General features: G+C 38.5%; 1 protein-coding gene across 1 annotated transcript in view; it reads left to right on the top strand.

The window, feature by feature from the left end:
* LOC138851245 (phosphatidylinositol phosphatase PTPRQ-like) overlaps window positions 1–22,500 on the top strand; it is a 115,647-nt gene that overhangs the window by 37,636 nt on the left and 55,511 nt on the right. Inside the window, exon 2 of the mRNA XM_070080151.1 lies at window positions 21,336–21,372. Coding sequence (XP_069936252.1) covers window positions 21,336–21,372 — 37 coding nt within the window. The remainder of the gene's footprint in view (window positions 1–21,335; window positions 21,373–22,500) is intronic.

The following is a 22,500-nucleotide window of genomic DNA, read 5'->3' as shown; positions in this document are numbered from 1 at the left end:
CAGACCTTTTCTTGGTCCAGCTAACTAGGAAGATACATTTCATCTTGTCTTGTTGTCACCTCTGACACAGATGCAAGTTGCTGGATCAGCAACTTGCATCTTGGCAGCAAAGTTTTCAGCAAAGAAGTCAGCTTTCTCCTGACTGCTAGTAAAGACAATCCCATCCTACCGATTTAGAGGTGGAATAATTTTGCCAGGTGAATAAGCTTATGGTCCTTGACCAAGGGTGGCCAAGTTCTGGACCTCTCTTTTGGACGACTTTCATTTCCCGGCAGGTTTGCCTGTGCAGGTTCCTGATATAGATAATGGGATCTTTCTTGCACATTCCCCAAGCCTTGTTTATAGCAGTATCGACCTGATCTGAAGTCTTCGTCACATAATGCTAGTGAGGAATATATTTTTATTGGAGATTAAAGGTGTTAAGTAAAGACATTCACTTGGTTATCAACGTCACCTTGGAGACGTTGATAACCTTTGAGGTGGTGAGCTCAGAGCAAAGGGCCGCCGTTTCTCCTTTCCTACAGCCAGGTTGTGCGTGTTGATTAGTCTCCTCGTTCTGTTGGAATCTTCTCTGTCGTAAAGACAGCCTTGTGGTCAGATGATCCCACACAGCTAAGGAATTGGCAAACAAATTTAAGATAGATCACTCACCACTGGGTTAAGGAAGGAACCAGAAATGTGCGTAAGGAAGTCTCTCACAATCTTTTTTCCTTCTCAAGGTTTTACATGGTTAGGTTAGGGTTCCTAGCTTTATTTATAAGACAAGAACTGTTACCTACATCAGCTTATTTGAAAGCCTTTTTATTGTTATAAGATATTCTGATAATGAAAAGCATGAAGTTAGAGCCATCTGTGGGCCCAAGATTTCATTTAATTGGTGTTTGCTGCCTGACTTGTTGTACAGTAAGGCCTTGAACCTAATAGTAAGGCCTTATACATAACAGTAAGACCTTATACATAACAGTAAGACCACCCACATCCCTCCAGTATCGATGGCTTTGTTGAAATGACAGATCTATTCAATCTGGGTTCAGGAGAGAAATAACTTGTTTTGCTGTGTTCTATATTATGTCAAGAAGTCGCAGATGAGACGGGAAAAGCCAATCAAAGTGGAGCATACTCAAAGTGTGAGTGTACTTGTGCCTCATACAGAATCCTGCAACCTATAATTCAGAGCAGATGCGAAATGTGCCTGTGAGATTTGTAAGATTTACAACGTGGTTCTTCATAGTCATTTTGGAGTCAAATCTCACTCTAAAGACATCAACTTCATCCCCGGTTACCAACAGATTCCCATTCTTTCTTGTCACTGCTCCAGCATTACCATCATGGTACCTAGAAACCATAATCATGTGTGTTTTTTTCAGGAACAAATATGACCTGCCATAATTTTTCCGAGGTTTATATAGCTGTAAGCTGGTGAGTGATGTAACTTACAGCAGCTGGCGTTTTCTCTCTTGGAAAAATATATATCAGAGTACTGTCGCCTGCACATGCATAGCATTCAGGGATGAGATGAAGATGGTCATTGAAGAAAATATTCCACAAAAATGGCCCAAGCACACTTTCCTGTGGAGCATTTAACCAATAGAATGTCTTGTTGACTCTGTTCCGTTGAGAAATACTCTCAGAGATCTACCTTGTAGGTAATAATTGAGGAGGCATAGTGCAGACCTGGCGAATCCTAGTGCATGCAATTTTGCTACGAGTCCCTGGTACCATACTAGCTTCAGATATCTAGCTAACGGTCCTTGTCTTGTCCTCCAGGACTAGGGCTGTCAAATACTCTCTCTAGTAACTACTGCATATCATGACAGGTCCTGGTTTGGTTGACACTAGTAAATTAAGAGTTCAACGGACATGTGAAGTAGTAGCAGCAGCAACACACACAGCAAGAGGCATTCTTGAGCTTCCCCAGCGCTCAGGTTTAATGCCCAAAGCTGGGGTGTGGCTCCAAAAGGATTCTGTAGTGCTTGCTGCCTTTGCACCTCCTGACATTGTCTGCTGCTATGCAGCTGCCAACCCATCGAGCCCGGTGTGAGCAGGGTTTGTGGCAGCCCAAGGTACTTAGCATCTCCCTCTGAGCCCAGTGGAGGCGGGGAATAGGACTAGACCTGGGAATACCTAGTCCCAGAATATGAGGAGGTACTTGTAGTACCTCCTCCCATGGCAGACATTCGTCTGAGACACTCCCACGACAGGGAGCCTCTTGGAAAAGGCCCAGGACGGGCGATTATACCAGCGAATCTACAACAAAATATCTAGTAAACTTCTGGCACATCTTCAGGGGTCCTGGTTGCTGCTAAATCCTATAAGAGTGTTTCTTATTTAGTTATAAAACTCACGATTAATACTATTATTTAAAAAATAAAAGACCAGCCTTAAACTAGAGTGAGACAAGGTTAACAAAACACCTGTACACAATCGTCACCTACAATAACAATAACATACCCAAAATAATTCACTTATAAAAATTAAGGACTATCATAGTAACAAAAAAATAGATCTTTCCAAGGTAAAGTAGACACAATATAACTTAACACATTATTAAATACGAAAAAATGGCCATAGTCTGGCATAGTTTACATGTATAAAAATTAGAGACAGATATTACAAGAACAAATCATAGGTTAGCATAAATAAGAAACAGGAAAATATAAAGCACAAAGACAGTCCTATAACAGATAAAGAAAAATAGGTATAAAGTTGAGTTATGTTACTGGTAGAAGACAAATTAAAACATAAACACAGTAAGCATAAGTAGCAGGTATTATCATAGGCAGGTTACATTATTATTATTATAATCAAGGGGAAAGCTCTAAACTCGTTGGATTATACAGTACCTGTAGGGGGATGTGGAAGGTATCCAGGTTTAATTCAGGGAACTGGAGCACAGACCCAATTCCCTAGATCAAGAGCCCCTCACCAGCATCAAGGAAGCTTGAGGGGTTTGCAGGCAGGCTAGACAAGTTTGAGTTTAAAACAAAGAGAACATTGAGGTAGATTAACAGGTTGAAGACACATTACCAGAGATACAGTTTTACTCCACACATATGATAAGTAAGAACAGAAACTAGTAAAATACTGAAAGGAAAACAGATTTAAAAATATTTAGGTTAAGATAGACTTTACAAAGGCACAGCTGGACTGGTAGGGTTAGTCACACAGTTATACATAAACAGACCACTAATCTTACAGTTAACTTTGATCACACAATATCCAAGTGTTACAGTATAATAATGTAAGATACAAGGCACATATTAGCCATTCCATAGTGGTATAACTGTGCTGTCAGGAGGCTGTATCTTCCACGGTAGTTCACAACAACATGCAGTTACCAAAAACTCCTGATCTTCACCATTCTTCCTTGATTAAGACTGATGACGCCACTGTGAGACTAAACGTTTCCTCAGTCAAGATACCCGAGTGTTGAACATATATCTAATTCCCCAGCTTCTCAGTTCTCTGAACCAGTTATCAACAACTTGCCTTTATAATAATAACTGGACTAATCTAACTTATACACACATTAACACAGGTGATGGACTCACTTGTTAGCAGCAGTGTGTATTGATTAATGGAGGAAGGTTGATCAAGCTGGCAGAAGTGTGGCGTTGGTCATATCTATATGTTCCCTCACAGCTGCTTGAGCAGATCTACTACCCCATACACAACCTCTTTCAAAGACTCCTTAACAATGGCTCACATTTAATAACTACACCTCGTTAGCACTGGTATTAATTATTACTTAGAAAAATAATCTAACACACAAGAAAAATAATTTATACGTTATATTTGAGCTAAACAATGTTCCTGTGAAATCATAATTGGAACCACTGACAATGGAACATTGCTATGTGAGAATAGTCATACCTGAAATATTTCGTTAGCTAGTTATGTCTTTTACAGTAATGGGGATATTAGTACATCATTTACAGATTTTATAATAATAATAATAATAATAATAATAATAATAATAATAATAATAATAATAATAATAATAATAATAATAATAATAATAATAATAATAATAGCAATAATAATAATAATAATGGTGATAATAATACTTTCTTAATTAATTAAACATTTACAATTGTTCTGTATTAATTTCCATAAATACAATGATGAAATATAACATAACATGGCCATCTGTTAATTATACTACATTCATTTCTTACACCTGACTTACAGAACCATGCACATAGTACATAGGGATGAATATACGAAAATATATATACATTAAGGACAGTCATTATATTTTCACAACGAATATTTATCACACTCTAACCTAAGTATGACTGAAGGGGCTGATTTGCTTCATTACGATGCTAACTGGTATGCACTTCTTCTCAGCAATCTTGGACTCACCTTCTCCGGACTCTCGGTCTTTTTATGGTCCAGTGATTTAAGGAGATACTCTTCATTTTGCTTTGTTGTCACCTCTGTCAACTTTGACACAGTTCTTACGGCTAGCAAAGGAGGTTCTCTTACTGGATCAGGAACTTGTATCCTGGCAGCATAATACTCAGCAAAAAGATCAGTTTTCTCCTCTCTTCTAGTATACACGCTCCCATCATGCCAGTAAAGAGGTGAAATAATTTCAACAGGTGAATAACCTAGACTATGTTTGACCAAGGATCACCAGGATTAGTAGCTCACTCTACCAGATGCCAATTTTCGTTTTCTGTCATCTCACCAACTAGAGATGATCCACTTTCGGACTTGTTCCGTTTTCCAACAGGTTTGCCGGTTTGCCTGTGTTGGTTACTGTTATAGATGGTGGGATGTCTGTTATACCTTCTTCAAGCCTTGTAAGATAAAAGATAAGATTTCCTTCGGATTTTTAGCCCAGGAGGGTTAGCTACCCAGGAGGGTTAGCTACCCAGGATAACCCAAGAAAGGCAGTGTGTTATCGAGTACTGTCTGTCTTATTTCCATTGTGGTCCTCACTCTTGTCCCCCATGATGCGACCCACAGCAGTCTAGTGCCTATTTGCTGCTAGGTGAACAGAACAACAGGTGTAAGGAAATGAGTCGAAATATTTCTACTACGCTAGGAATCGAACCCGGGCCCTCAACGTGTGAAGCGAGAACTTTGTCAGCCAGGCCACGGAGCCACTTAGCAGCACTAGCCTCTCAACAACGAAAGCCGAACCAAGGCTGATCCGAAGGCTTCGTCACACACTGCCGGTGAAGGATGTGTGTCTGCTAGAGATTAATGATTAGTTAGATTACTTATCAAAGTCTCCTTGGAGAAAAAGCGTTCCAATCAGTGGGGGTGAGTTCTGAAAAAAGGGCCGGACTGTTTCCCCTTTCCTGCAGTAGTGTAGAGTCTTCATGTAATTCTGTTATAATGTTCAATGTCGTACAGACAACCTTGTGCTCAGATGATCCCACATAACCAAGGGGTTGACAAGTGACTATACCTTCAGATAAATCACTCACTACTGGGTCAAGGGACGAGCTAGAGATGTGAGTAGGGAAGTTTGTCTCTGTCTCTCCCTCTCTCTATCTCTCTGTCTCTGTCTCTCCCTCTCTTTATCTCTATCTCTCTGTCTCTGTCTCTCTTATTGAAAAAAAATAATTATGAGTAAATACTAAATAAACCTACGTAATATATTTCTTAATAAAAGGCTAAGATATATAATCAGCCAGCAAGATAATAACAGGCGACGACTCCCCATTTTTCCCTCATAATTCACAGTCAAGATATTTATGCAAATTGATCACTGAACTTTAAAATAAACTTAAAAGATTTAAAGAAAATAAAGACTGTTAACTCAAGCCTATGATAGGCTGAAACAAAGCAAATGTGGATCCTTATATAAATAAAAACAAATGAAGTGAGAGAAAAAAACACACCACGGGCGGGGATAGAACCCACGATCAGAGAGTCTCAAAACTCCAGACCGTCGCATTAGCGACGGTCTGGAGTTCCATTCCCGCCCATGGTATGGTTTGTTTGCAATCTTGCCATTACGATTTTGTGAGTCATGAAGTGAGAGAAGAATGCAACAATAATCGGGGAATGAACTTGCAAAATATAACCAGTAAAGTGAATACGTGAAAAGAAGCTTTTAGTTGGTTTAGTATGAATTTAGAAAGACCATTGTTAGATAGGTTCCGGTCCGATGTTGTTAGTTTTTCAAATATATGTAATACACTTCCCAAACGTGACATTAAATGATAAAAAGTATTTGGATTTTTTTCAGAATATTGTTCATTAAAGGGTAGAGAAATATTTGTTGCTTCTTGTGTTACATAACATAATTAATCCATTAACCTGTCATATGTTTGCCTCAGAAGGGGATGGAAGGAAAATATTGTGTTCCATATAAATTACATCTGTGTTCCCACTACAGTCAAATTTACAGCAGATATCTTCATTATTAATTAATTTTGAGTTTCCTTAAAGAATATATTCTTAATAAACTAGTGAGTGAAAACATCATTATTTAAAATCAAGTTTTAAGAATTTGGGAGACGTAGAGTCAATTGTTCATGGGACGCGTCCCGCTCAGTCGCTCAGTCCGAAACTATACTACTATATTAATTCATGTATTTATTCCGACTCATTTTAGAGGCTCATTTTAGGGATTCACCGTTAATAAAATATTTAATTTTGTGTATAAAATTACCACGAGAATAGGAACAGCTTTCCTTCTGTGGATATTGCAAAATATAGGCATCAAGAAGATTACGCTTCACGATCTTCATCAAACGCCATATTGGATTACCCGTCTTCATCTTCATGTACCTCCCAGGAATTTATCCTTCTGTATTGCCATATATGTGACTAGTGAGGCCTTGTTAGTGACAGGTATAATAGGGAAACCTGGGAAGTAATCTGCTCAGAATATCACCAACCAGAGGTGACCTAATAAAACACTCAATATTTTTTTTTAACTGTCTGTGTATATATTCCTTGTTATAATTATGGTACATATTTTTTTATTATATAATAGAACATTAGATGTTCAAAGATCTACTAATTGCCAGTGAACTCTAATGAGAATTACTAGTGAGAATTACTAGTGAGAGTTACTAGTGAGAATTACTAGTGAGAGTTACTATTGAGAATTACTAGTGAGAATAACTAGTGAGAATTTCTAGTGAGAATTACTAGCGAAAATTACTAGGTCTTTCTATTATAGTTGAAGGCCTCTTGCTCAACTTTGACGTTACTAATACTTCAGAGGAGCTACTCTCCTTATATTTATTAATTATTAGTACAATGGTATAACGCAAAACACATCCAGCCTGAGATTATAGAAGTATATAGTCAAGTGTTGACCGGATATAGTCGAGTGCTGACCGGATATAGTCGAGTGCTGACCGGATATAGTCAAGTGCTGACCGGATATAGTCGAGTGCTGACCGGATATAGTCAAGTACTGACCGGATATAGTCGAGTGCTGACCGGATATAGTCGAGTGCTGACCGGATATAGTCGAGTGTTGACCGGATATGTCTAAGTCCCTACAGAATATAGTATAATTTATTCATATTAATCATTGTGATTGATGCCTAATTTAAATTCACTTAAATAAAGTGAGAGCAAAGATGTTTGTAGTGTTGTATGTTTTATTAGGAGCTACACATGAGTAAGATCCTGGTAATAAAGATGTTTGTAGTGGTATATGTTTTATTAGGAGGTACACAAGAGTAAGATCCTGGTAATAAAGATGTTTGTAGTGGTATATGTTTTATTAGGAGCTACACATGAGTAAGATCCTGGTAATAAAGATGTTTGTAGTGGTATATGTTTTATTAGGAGCTACACAAGAGTAAGATCCTGGTAATAAAGATGTTTGTAGTGGTATATGTTTTATTAGGAGCTACACATGAGTAAGATCCTGGTAATAAAGATGTTTGTAGTGGTATATGTTTTATTAGGAGCTACACATGAGTAAGATCCTGGTAATAAAGATGTTTGTAGTGGTATATGTTTTATTAGGAGCTACACAAGAGTAAGATCCTGGTAATAAAGATGTTTGTAGTGGTATATGTTTTATTAGGAGCTACACATGAGTAAGATCCTGGTAATAAAGATGTTTGTAGTGGTATATGTTTTATTAGGAGGTACACATGAGTAAGATCCTGGTAATAAAGATGTATCATTAGTCACTATACTTTACGACGTAAACAAATATTTAATTAAATCTGTAGACAGTCAGGTTTAATTAACAAAACGCTAATAAACTGAACATAATTATAAAAATTAATATCTCAGGTGAAGTGTTTATGACATACCTTGATAAGACAACATTAAGGTTATAATAGACTCATAGTAAAGGAACACTAGTTGCCAGATTGCACTGACAGTCATTGACAAGCTGTCAGCGTGCTCTGACAGTTACTGGCTGATGACATCATCATACAACTGCTATCAACTGGTGTTGAAAACTTTCAATATAGATAATTTTTAACGATGAGTTTCACCTTGGGTGTTTAAGTTATTAATATGAAATATTGTGTCTTGTCTGATGGAAGACATCAGTATTGTGTCTCCTCTGATGGAAGACATCAATATTGTGTCTCCTCTGATGGAAGACATCAATATTGTGTCTCCTCTGATGGAAGACATCAATATTGTGTCTCCTCTGATGGAAGACATCAATATTGTGTCTCCTCTGATGGAAGACATCAATATTGTGTCTTGCTTGTTAGAAGACATCAATATTGTGTCTCCTCTGATGGAAGACATCAATATTGTGTCTCCTCTGATGGAAGACATCAATATTGTGTCTTGCTTGTTAGAAGACATCAATATTGTGTCTCCTCTGATGGAAGACATCAATATTGTGTCTTGTTTGTTGGAAGACATCAATATTGTGTCTCCTCTGATGGAAGACATCAATATTGTGTCTTGTCTGATGGAAGACATCAGTATTGTGTCTCCTCTGATGGAAGACATCAATATTGTGTCTCCTCTGATGGAAGACATCAATATTGTGTCTCCTCTGATGGAAGACATCAATATTGTGTCTTGCTTGTTAGAAGACATCAATATTGTGTCTCCTCTGATGGAAGACATCAATATTGTGTCTTGTTTGTTGGAAGACATCAATATTGTGTCTCCTCTGATGGAAGACATCAATATTGTGTCTTGTTTGTTGGAAGACATCAGTATTGTGTCTCCTCTGATGGAAGACATCAATATTGTGTCTCCTCTGATGGAAGACATCAGTATTGTGTCTCCTCTGATGGAAGACATCAGTATTGTGTCTCCTCTGATGGAAGACATCAATTTTGTGTCTTGTTTGTTGGAAGACATCAATATTGTGTCTCCTCTGATGGAAGACATCAGTATTGTGTCTCCTCTGATGGAAGACATCAATATTGTGTCTCCTCTGATAGAAGACATCAGTATTGTGTCTCCTCTGATGGAAGACATCAATATTGTGTCTCCTCTGATGGAAGACATCAATATTGTGTCTCCTCTGATGGAAGACATCAGTATTGTGTCTCCTCTGATGGAAGACATCAATATTGTGTCTCCTCTGATGGAAGACATCAATATTGTGTCTCCTCTGATGGAAGACATCAGTATTGTGTCTCCTCTGATGGAAGACATCAGTATTGTGTCTCCTCTGATGGAAGACATCAGTATTGTGTCTCCTCTGATGGAAGACATCAATATTGTGTCTCCTCTGATGGAAGACATCAGTATTGTGTCTCCTCTGATGGAAGACATCAGTATTGTGTCTCCTCTGATGAAAGACATCAATATTGTGTCTTGTCTGATGGAAGACATCAATATTGTGTCTTGTCTGATGGAAGACATCAATATTGTGTCTTGTCTGATGGAAGACATCAATATTGTTTCTTGTTTGATGGAAGACATCAATATTGTTTCTTGTTTGTTGGAAGACATCAATATTGTTTCTTGTTTGATGGAAGGCATCAATATTGTGTCTCCTCTGATGGAAGATATCAATATTGTGTCTCCTCTGATGGAAGACATCAATATTGTATCTCCTTTGATGGAAGCCATCAATATTGCGTCTTGTTTGTTGGAAGACATCAATATTGTTTCTTGTTTGTTGGAAGACATCAATATTGTTTCTTGTTTGATGGAAGACATCAATATTGTTTCTTGTTTGATGGAAGACATCAATATTGTTTCTTGTTTGATGGAAGACATCAATATTGTTTCTTGTTTGTTGGAAGACATCAATATTGTTTCTTGTTTGATGGAAGACATCAATATTGTCTGTTGTTTGATGGAAGACATCAATATTGTGTCTTGTTTGTTGGAAGACATCAATATTGTTTCTTGTTTGATAGAAGACATCAATATTGTGTCATGTTTGTTGGAAGACATCAATATTGTTTCTTGTTTGATGGAAGACATCAATACTGTGTCTTGTTTGTTGGAAGACATCAATATTGTTTCTTGTTTGATGGAAGACATCAATATTGTGTCTTGTCTGATGGAAAACATCACTATTGTGTCTTGTTTCTTGGAAGACATCAATATTGTCTCTTGTTTGATGGAAGACATCAATATTGTCTCTTGTTTGATGGAAGACATCAATATTGTCTCTTGTTTGATGGAAGACATCAATATTGACTCTGATGGAAGACATCAATATTGTCTCTTGTTTGATGGAAGACATCCGTATTGAGTTTTTTTTGATGGAAGACATCAACATTTTTTTTTTTTTTGATGGAAGACATCAATATTGTCTGTTGTTTGATGGAAAGCATCAATATTATCTGTTGTTTGATGGAAGACATCAATATTGTCTGTTGTTTGATGGAAGACATCAATATTGTCTGTTGTTTGATGCAAGACATCAATATTGTCTGTTGTTTGATGGAAGACATCAATATTGTCTGTTGTCTGATGGAAGACATCAATATTGTCTGTTGTTTGTTGGAAGACATCAATTTTGTCTTTTGTTTCATGGAAAGCATCAATATTATCTGTTGTATGATGGAAGACATCAATATTGTCTGTTGTATGATGGAAGACATCAATATTGTCTGTTATTTGATGGAAGACATCAATATTGTCTGTTGTCTGATGGAAGACATCAATATTCTCTGTTGTTGGATAGAAGACATCAATATTATCTGTTGTTTGATGGAAGACATCAATATTGTCTGTTGTTTGATGGAAGACATCAATATTGTCTGTTGTCTGATGGAAGACATCAATATTGTCTGTTGTTGGATAGAAGACATCAGTATTATCTGTTGTTTGATGGAAGACATCAATATTGTCTGTTACTTGATGGAAGACATCAATATTGTCTGTTGTCTGATGGAAGACATCAATATTGTCTGTTGTTGGATAGAAGACATCAATATTATCTGTTGTTTGATGGAAGACATCAATATTGTCTGTTATTTGATGGAAGATATCAATATTGTCTGTTATTTGATGGAAGACATCAATACTGTCTGTTGTCTGATGGAAGATATCAATATTGTCTGTTGTTGGATAGAAGACATCAATATTATCTGTTGTTTGATGGATGACATCAATGTTGTCTATTGTTTGATGGAAGACATCAATATTGTCTGTTGTTTGATGGAAGACATCAATATTGTCTTTTATTTGATGGAAGACATCAATATTGTCTGTTGTCTGATGAAGGACATCAATATTGTCTGTTGTTGAATAGAAGACATCAATATTGTCTGTTGTTTGATGGAAGACATCAATATTGTCTGTTGTTTGATGGAAAACATCAATATTGTCTGTTGTTTGATGGAAGACATCAATATTGTCTGTTGTTTGATGGAAGACATTAATATTATCTGTTGTTTGATGGAAGACATCAATATTGTCTGTTGTTTGATGGAAGACATCAATATTGTCTGTTATTTGATGGAAGACGTCAATATTGCCTATTGTCTGATGGAAGACTTCAATATTGTCTGTTATTTGATGGAAGACATCAATATTGTCTGTTGTTTGATGGAAGACATCAATATTGTCTGTTGTTTGATGGAAGACATCAATATTGTCTGTTGTTTGATGGAAGATATCAATATTGTCTGTTGTTTGATGGAAGACATCAATATTGTCTGTTGTTTGATGGAAGACATCAATATTGTCTGTTGTTTGATTGAAGACATCAATATTGTCTGTTGTTTGATGGAAGACATCAATATTGTCTGTTGTTTGATGGAAGACATCAATATTGTCTCTTGTTTGATGGAAAGCATCAATATTGTTTGTTGTTTGATGGAAGACATCAATATTGTCTGTTGTTTGATGGAAGACATCAATATTTTCTGTTGTTTGATGGAAGACATCAATATTGTCTGTTGTTTGATGGAAGATATCAATATTGTCTGTTGTTTGATGGAAGACATCAATATTGTCTGTTATTAGATGGAAGACATCAATATTGTCTGTTGTCTGATGAAGGACATCAATATTGTCTGTTGTTGAATAGAAGACATCAATATTGTCTGTTGTTTGATGGAAGACATCAATATTGTCTCTTGTTTGATGGAAAACATCAATATTGTTTGTTGTTTGATGGAAGACATCAATATTGTCTGTTGTTTGATGGAAGACATCAATATTGTCTGTTGTTTGATGGAAAACATCAATATTGTCTGTTGTTTGATGGAAGACATCAATATTGTCTGTTGTTTGATGGAAGACATCAATATTGTCTGTTGTTTGATGGAAGATATCAATATTGTCTGTTGTTTGATGGAAGACATCAATATTGTCTGTTGTTTGATGGAAGATATCAATATTGTGTGTTGTTTGATGGAAGACATAAATATTGTCTGTTGTTTGATGGAAGACATCAATATTGTCTGTTGTTTGATGGAAGACATCAATATTGTCTGTTGTTTGATGGAAGACATCAATATTGTCTGTTGTTTGATGGAAGACATCAATATTCTCTGTTTTTGGATAGAAGACATCAATATTATCTGTTATTTGATGGAAGACATCAATATTGTCTCTTGTTTGATAGAAGATATCAGCATTGCTTGTTGTTTGATGGCAAGCATCAATATTTAAGCAAAACTATAAACATTTATGTTAGAATATATTAATTAACAACTGTTACAATGATAAACATTCACATGAACTGGATAATTAATATAGTGAAATACAGTGTTGAAAATACAAACATTACATCAGGATGGTTAAATTGTATTAAATGTATTTACTGCAAATACATTACTTGGAGTTGTGATTTTGTGTACATGAACTAGTAAGCTACTGCCTCCTAGTTCATGTATCTGAACTAGTAGGCTACTGCCTCCTAGCTTATGTATCTGAACTAGTAGGCTACTGCCTCCTAGTTTATGTATCTGAACTAGTAGGCTACTGCCTCCTAGTTTATGTATCTGAACTAGTAGGCTACTGCCTCCTAGTTTATGTATCTGAACTAGTAGGCTACTGCCTCCTAGTTCATGTATCTGAACTAGTAGGCTACTCCCTCCTAGCTTATGTGTCTAAACTAGTAGGCCACTGTCCCCTAATTCATGTATCTAAACTAGTAGTATACTGCCTCCTAGTTCATGTATCTAAACTAGTAGTCTACTGCCTCCTAGTTCGTGTATCTAAACTAGTAGTCTACTGCCTCCTAGTTCATGTATCTAAACTAGTAGGCTACTGTCTCCTAGTTCGTGTATCTAAACTAGTAGGCTACTGCCTCCTAGTTCATGTATCTAAACTAGTAGGCTACTGCCTCCTATTTCATGTATCTAAACTAGTAGGCTACTGCCTCCCAGTTCGTGTATCTAAACTAGTAGTCTACTGCCTCCTAGTTCATGTATCTAAACTAGTAGGCTACTGCCTCCTAGTTCGTGTATCTAAACTAGTAGGCTACTGCCTCCTAGTTCGTGTATCTAAACTAGTAGTCTACTGCCTCCTAGTTCATGTATCTGAACTAGTAGGCTACTGCCTCCTAGTTCAGATATCTATTATTATCTGAGCAATTGTTCAGATAACAATTTGTTATCTGTAAGTAAATAAATACTAGTTGTTCAATATTACAAAGTATAATTAGAAATGGACAATACGTCTCTAAATAAAGTCACTAAAAGGAATGAAATTATAAAAAACTGTGCTGACCTGACGAGCACTCCATCACTTGCTTCAGATAATTAATTGGGCAAATCTGAACTTGTTCATCAGAAATTAAGAATTAATGTTCATCAGAAATTAAAAATTAATGTTCATCAGAAATTAAGAATTAATTCGTGGGGAGTCTTTCCTGATTACACAAATATTATTGAGTAAAACGCAGGTTATCGAACAATAAAAGTTGATCCCTAATACACAAATAATCCGCACCGTTTTGCCCGACTTGGACCATTTACAAAGTCGGTCCAAGCCGGACCGAAACGTCGTCGTAAGCTCTCTCTTTCTCCTATGTGCAGGTTATTTGTGTATTGCTCCAGTCACGGTATTGTGCCTTTGTGTTATTTAGTCCCAAGTATTTATCTTCATTCATAATGCAGTGTTGTGTACATTATAACACTGTACACAAGCAACATGGTGTTATAGTGTATTATAACACTGTACACAAGCAACATGGTGTTATAGTGTATTATAACACTGTACACAAGCAGCATGAATGGTGTTATAGTGTATTATAACACTGTACACAAGCAACATGAAGGGTGTTATAGTGCATTATAACACTGTACACAAGCAACATGAATGGTGTTATAGTGTATTATAACACTGTACACAAGCAACATGGTGTTATAGTGTATTATAACACTGTACACAAGCAACATGAATGGTGTTATAGTGTATTATAACACTGTACACAAGCAACATGGTGTTATACTGTATTATAACACTGTACACATGCAACATGAATGGTGTTATAGTGCATTATAACACTGTACACAAGCAACATGGTGTTAAAGTGTATTATAACACTGTACACAAGCAACATGGTGTTATAGTGTATTATAACACTGTACACAAGCAACATGGTGTTATAGTGTATTATAACACTGTACACAAGCAACATGGTGTTATAGTGTATTATAACACTGTACACAAGCAACATGAATGGTGTTATAGTGCATTATAACACTGTACACAAGCAACATGAATGGTGTTATATTGTATTATAACACTGTACACAAGCAACATGAATGGTGTTATAGTGTATTATAACACTGTACACAAGCAGCATGAATGGTGTTATAGTGCATTACAACACTGTACACATGCAACATGGTGTTATAGTGTATTATAACACTGTACACAAGCAACATGGTGTTAGAGTGTATTATAACACTGTACACAAGCAACATGGTGTTATAGTGTATTATAACACTGTACACAAGCAACATGAATGGTGTTACAGTGTATTATAACACTGTACACAAGCAACATGAATGGTGTTATAGTGTATTATAACACTGTACACAAGCAACATGGTGTTATAGTGTATTATAACACTGTACACAAGCAACATGAATGGTGTTATAGTGTATTATAACACTGTACACAAGCAACATGGTGTTATAGTGTATTATAACACTGTACACAAGCAACATGGTGTTATAGTGTATTATAACACTGTACACAAGCAACATGAATGGTGTTATAGTGTATTATAACACTGTACACAAGCAACATGAAGGGTGTTATAGTGTATTATAACACTGTACACAAGCAACATGGTGTTATAGTGTATTATAACACTGTACACAAGCAGCATGAATGGTGTTATAGTGTATTATAACACTGTACACAAGCAACATGAATGGTGTTATAGTGTATTATAACACTGTACACAAGCAACATGGTGTTATAGTGTATTATAACACTGTACACAAGCAACATGAATGGTGTTATAGTGTATTATAACACTGTACACAAGCAACATGGTGTTATAGTGTTTTATAACACTGTACACAAGCAACATGAATGGTGTTATAGTGCATTATAACACTGTACACAAGCAACATGAATGGTGTTATAGTGTATTATAACACTGTACACAAGCAACATGGTGTTATAGTGTATTATAACACTGTACACAAGCAACATGGTGTTATAGTGTATTATAACACTGTACACAAGCAACATGAATGGTGTTATAGTGTATTATAACACTGTACACAAGCAACATGAATGGTGTTATAGTGTATTATAACACTGTACACAAGCAACATGGTGTTATAGTGTATTATAACTTTGTACACAACATAAGAACATAAGAACATAAGAACATAAGAACGAAGGAACACTGCAGAAGGCCTACTGGCCCATGCGAGGCAGGTTCAAGTCTCCTACCGGCTTAAGCCAATGCACCCAACCTAGTCAGGTCAGGTCACATTGACTTAAGGGAGGAACACGGCAACCGACCTGGTAGCACAAGCTATCAGGTCTAACTCACACCCACCCACATCCACTCATGTATTTATCCAACCTATTTTTAAAGCTACACAACGTTCTGGCCTCTATAACGGTACTTGGGAGTTTGTTCCACTCATCCACAACTCTATTACCAAACCAGTACTTTCCTATATCCTTCCTGAATCTGAATTTTTCCAACTTAAAACCATTGCTGCGAGTCCTGTCTAGGCTAGATATTTTCAGCACACTATTTACATCCAACAAGCAACATGAATGGTGTTATAGTGTATTATAACACTGTACACAAGCAACATAGTGTTATAGTGTATTATAACACTGTACACAAGCAACATGAAGGGTGTTATAGTGTATTGTAACACTGTACACAAGCAACATGGTGTTATAGTGTATTATAACACTGTACACAAGCAACATGGTGTTATAGTGTATTATAACACTGTACACAAGCAACATGAATGGTGTTATAGTGTATTATAACACTGTACACAAGCAACATGGTGTTATAGTGTATTATAACACTGTACACAAGCAACATGAATGGTGTTATAGTGTATTATAACACTGTACACAAGCAACATGGTGTTATAGTGCATTATAGCACTGTACACAAGCAACATGGTGTTATAGTGTATTATAACACTGTACACAAGCAACATGGTGTTATAGTGTATTATAACACTGTACACATGCAACATGAATGGTGTTATAGTGTATTATAACACTGTACACAAGCAACATGGTGTTATAGTGTATTATAACACTGTACACAAGCAACATGGTGTTATAGTGTATTATAACACTGTACACAAGCAACATGAAGGGTGTTATAGTGTATTATAACACTGTACACAAGCAACATGGTGTTATAGTGTATTATAACACTGTACACAAGCAACATGAATGGTGTTATAGTGTATTATAACACTGTACACAAGCAACATGGTGTTATAGTGTATTATAACACTGTACACAAGCAACATGAATGGTGTTATAGTGTATTATAACACTGTACACAAGCAACATGGTGTTATAGTGTATTATAGCACTGTACACAAGCAACATGGTGTTATAGTGTATTATAACACTGTACACAAGCAACATGGTGTTATAGTGTATTATAACACTGTACACATGCAACATGAATGGTGTTATAGTGTATTATAACACTGTACACAAGCGACATGGTGTTATAGTGTATTATAACACTGTACACAAGCAACATGAATGGTGTTATAGTGTATTATGACACTGTACACAAGCAACATGGTGTTATAGTGTATTATAACACTGTACACAAGCAACATGAATGGTGTTATAGTGTATTATAACACTGTACACAAGCAACATGGTGTTATAGTGTATTATAACACTGTACACAAGCAACATGGTGTTATAGTGTAGTATAACACAAGGGGGGGGGTCACAGTGGCACCATCCACTACTCAAAGTAGGTCTTCGTCCAAAGGTTGGACACGTGGTTGGTACCACTATGACCCCGCCTCCTCCTGCTTCGCCTCACCTGACTACAGTATATAAGCCACGTCTACGGCCCTATGCTGTACTTTCTACAAGATTGATGGACTGAACACATCGACTCCAGCTGAGGGACTGATTACCTCAATCTCCTCCTCTCTTTACACCTTTCTACTGGACTGATGAAGCCACTGTGTGGCGAAACGTTTCCTCAATAAATATTCCCATATGTTGAGTAAGTGTCTCAATCTTCAACTTGTCGGTTTTCGAAACCATTCTTCACAACATGAATGGTATTGTAGTTGCAATATTTCCACCTCGCTATTAAGTAGTGAGTCTAATGGTTTCTTCCACCTCACGTTGTTTATTATATAAAGAGGTAAATTGTAGATCTCATTAACAAGAAAATTGCTCTATTTAATTATATGTGACATGAAATTATTTTATATTTTCAATGCTTAAGTTTTTTACACATAAGTTTGTCAGTTAGGGAAGCCACACTTGTACACCTGCAACATCGTGTATGTAAACTGGTGAATGTTTTTTTGCTTAATTGATTTGATACTCCTTCCCCCTCACTGTTCCTTCAAACGTTCAGGTGAGGGATTAGTTGCTGTGGCCTTTATGATATTAAACGGAAATAATATTTCCCTCTGTTGAATATTGGCGATTTATGTAAATATATAGTCAAGTGGGTTCAAGCATCAGCCAGTTAGGTTACATCCTCACAACTTTACTCCTGTAGTTGTAGCAGAACTAGTAAACAATGTAACTAAAGTGACAACCTGAGATAAAACTTATGTACAAAGAGAAGTCACAAGATTGATTCCGGGAAAGAAAGAGATGAACAAATGAACGAATCAGTCAATGATAAGTTTGTAAGTAATTCCCACACAGTGTTGATTGTGTCATTAAGATTGTCTTCACAGCCGCAACACAGTGACTCCACAGAGCGTCATAACTGATGTTGCTACTGGATGTATTCTGGCCACTGTGCAGTCCGAGAAGTATTGTTGTATTATATGACCCCAGGATCCTGTATGTCCAGTGTACGTCCAGTGTACGTCCAGTGTACGTCCAGTGTACGTTAGTGTACGTGAAAAGATTATAAAGAGTGTGACATAGGTATGTTATGCAAGTATTAACGTTGAAGAATCAACACGAATCGAACTTGCTATTCAAATTCGATTCGTGTTGATTAAGTCAAACCTTCCACTAAGGAGAGTCAGAGTTGAAGAAAATCTAAAGACAAATTCTTTTATCTCAGATGGATCAATATCCTAAAAGAAATATCAAAATATTATGAAATACTGACAGGTTGGTAAGACACATTTGGAAGATTTACTTGTTAATTCGTCCAGGCCAGCCTAGCAACACCTCACACTCAGTCGTCCAGGCCAGCCTAGCAACACCTCACACTCAGTCGTCCAGGCCAGCCTAGCAACACCTCACACTCAGTCGTCCAGGCCAGCCTAGCAACACCTCACACTCAGTCGTCCAGGCCAGCCTAGCAACACCTCACACTCAGTCGTCCAGGCCAGCCTAGCAACACCTCAGACTCAGTCGTCCAGGCCAGCCTAGCAACACCTCACACTCAGTCGTCCAGGCCAGCCTAGCAACACCTCACACTCAGTCGTCCAGGCCAGCCTAGCAACACCTCACACTCAGTCGTCCAGGCCAGCCTAGCAACACCTCACACTCAGTCGTCCAGGCCAGCCTAGCATCACCTCACACTCAGTCGTCCAGGCCAGCCTAGCAACACCTCACATTCAGTCGTCCAGGCCAGCCTAGCAACACCTCACACTCAGTCGTCCAGGCCAGCCTAGCAACACCTCCCACTCAGTCGTCCAGGCCAGCCTAGCAACACCTCACACTCAGTCGTCCAGGCCAGCCTAGCAACACCTCATACTCAGTCGTCCAGGCCAGCCTAGCAACACCTCACACTCAGTCGTCCAGGCCAGCCTAGCAATACCTCACACTCAGTCGTCCAGGCCAGCCTAGCAACACCTCCCACTCAGTCGTCCATGCTAGCCTAGCAACACCTCACACTCAGTCGTCCAGGCCAGCCTAGCAACACCTCACACTCAGTCGTCCAGGCCAGCCTAGCAATACCTCACACTCAGTCGTCCAGGCCAGCCTAGCAACACTCCACACTCAGTCGTCCAGGCCAGCCTAGCAATACCTCACACTCAGTCGTCCAGGCCAGCCTAGCAACACCTCACACTCAGTCGTCCAGGCCAGCCTAGCAACATCTCGCACTCAGCCGTCCAGGCCAGCCTAGCAACACCTCACACTCAGTCGTCCAGGCCAGCTTAGCAATACCTCACACTCAGTCGTCCAGGCCAGCCTAGCAACACCTCACACTCAATCGTCCAGGCCAGCCTAGCAATACCTCACACTCAGTCGTCCAGGCCAGCCTAGCAATACCTCACACTCAGTCGTCCAGGCCAGCCTAGCAACACCTCACACTCAGAGTCGTCCAGGCCAGCCTAGCAACACCTCACACTCAGTCGTCCAGGCCAGCCTAGCAACACCTCACACTCAGAGTCCTCCAGGCCAGCCTAACAACACCTCACACTCAGTCGTCCAGGCCAGCCTAGCAACACCTCACACTCAGAGTCGTTCAGGGTAACCTAGCAACACCTCACACTCAGAGTCGTCCAGGGTAGCCTAGCAACACCACACACTCAGAGTCGTCCAGGCCAGCCTAGCAACACCTCACACTCAGAGTCGTCCAGGCCAGCCTAACAACACCTCACACTCAGTCGTCCAGGCCAGCCTAGCAACACCTCACACTCAGAGTCGTTCAGGGTAACCTAGCAACACCTCACACTCAGAGTCGTCCAGGGTAGCCTAGCAACACCACACACTCAGAGTCGTCCAGGCCAGCCTAGCAACACCTCACACTCAGAGTCGTCCAGGCCAGCCTAGCAACACCTCACATTCAGAGTCGTCCAGGCCAGCCTAGCAACACCTCACATTCAGAGTCGTCCAGGCCAGCCTAGCAGCACCTCACATTCAGAGTCGTCCAGGCTAGCCTAGCAACACCTCACACTCAGAGTCGTCCAGGGTAGCCTAGCAACACCTCGCACTCAGAGTCGTCCAGGCCAGCCTAGCAACACCTCACACTCAGAGTCGTCCAGGCCAGCCTAGCAATACCTCACACTCAGAGTCGTCCAGGCCAGTCTAGCAACACCTCACACTCAGAGTCGTCCAGACCAGTCTAGCAATACCTCACACTCACAGTCGTCCAGGCCAGCCTAGCAACACCTCACACTCAGTCGTCCAGGCCAGCCTAGCAACATCTCACACTCAGTCGTCCAGGCCAGCCTAGCAACACCTCACACTCAGAGTCATCCAGGCCAGCCTAGCAACACCTCACACTCAGAGTCGTCCAGGCTAGCCTAGCAACACCTCACACTCAGCCTTGTAACACCTACTTGTTTACTGTGAACGTTTTCTTCATATAATTTCATAATAATTATGCATAAAACGTATATAATTGTTTTTTCCTTCTTTTACAGAAAGAAGAGGAAGAATATTATGCTGACGTGGGAGATGGCAAGTGCCCTTTTTTTTCTCGTTTATTTAAAGTGTTTGTGTTTTTCGTCAGTGAATTACTCATTGAATTGAATCAGTAATGTAGAAAGAACAGTTCTGTTGTCTGTGGAGCTGCTGTTTATTTAAAGTGTTTGTGTTTTTCGTCAGTGAATTACTCATTGAATTGAATCAGTAATGTAGAAAGAACAGTTCTGTTGTCTGTCGAGTTGCTGTTTACAAATGATTTGCAAGTAACTACTTCCTCAGGTTGATCAGACTTGTGTGGGTTGAAAAGAAGGAAAATTTTGTGTTCTGCAAATTCTGAATGAGGTGTCCTACTGTTAAGATAATATTTATGTTGTACTAAAAGAAAGTATCTTTGTCCATTGCAAAGTTATTTAGGTCGACGCTCTCTTACAATAGCATTTGTTCTGAATGACCTAGCATGGCTGTCGAAGACTTTATGAACTGTCTTTGGAATATAGACGATAGATCTCGATTCGCCGGTACTCTCCTGGCTCGGGTCTTTTCCAGATGATGACCTGGCCTTGGCTCCCTGTCTTGGGAGTGTCTCAGACCTATGTTTCCCATGGGAGGAGGTACGAGGACCTCCTCATCTTCTGGGACCAACTATAGATGATTAGGATTGATGATGACGGTGAGATGAGTATATTCAGACTTTTGGAAAATATGACAACATTCTTTGTTCCTGTCTACTATATAGCATCTAGAACGTTTGTTTTTTATTCAGCTCACCTGACTTATCTTCCTCAGGCAGGTGACTTAAAAAGAAAAACTTTTGGTTTTTCTTTTAAATTTAATAATTTATATAGAAGTGGTCACTAGCCCCTTTATTATGAACACAGGTGAAGAATGGCCTGTGAGACCTGGTCGTAACGTGAACGTGGAACAAACCAAACTCAGTAGAATATAATATATATTTGCCTTCACCAGATGATTTATACATGTACATTATATATATTATGTACAGCTGGAGCAGTAAATGTACACTACGGTGACATTTGTCAAAGCAGAAGCCAGAGAGAGTGTACCGTAACAACCAGCAGCTAGGCAAGTCTGTCAATTCACAGGCGGGATTGCCTGTGATTGGCCAATTAACGAAGGTACTGATTTAACGACGGGTACCGT

This window comes from Cherax quadricarinatus, unplaced genomic scaffold (genome assembly GCF_038502225.1).
Source record: "Cherax quadricarinatus isolate ZL_2023a unplaced genomic scaffold, ASM3850222v1 Contig174, whole genome shotgun sequence".
Lineage (NCBI taxonomy): Eukaryota > Metazoa > Arthropoda > Malacostraca > Decapoda > Parastacidae > Cherax > Cherax quadricarinatus.
This window is presented reverse-complemented; position numbering and strand designations above follow the sequence as displayed.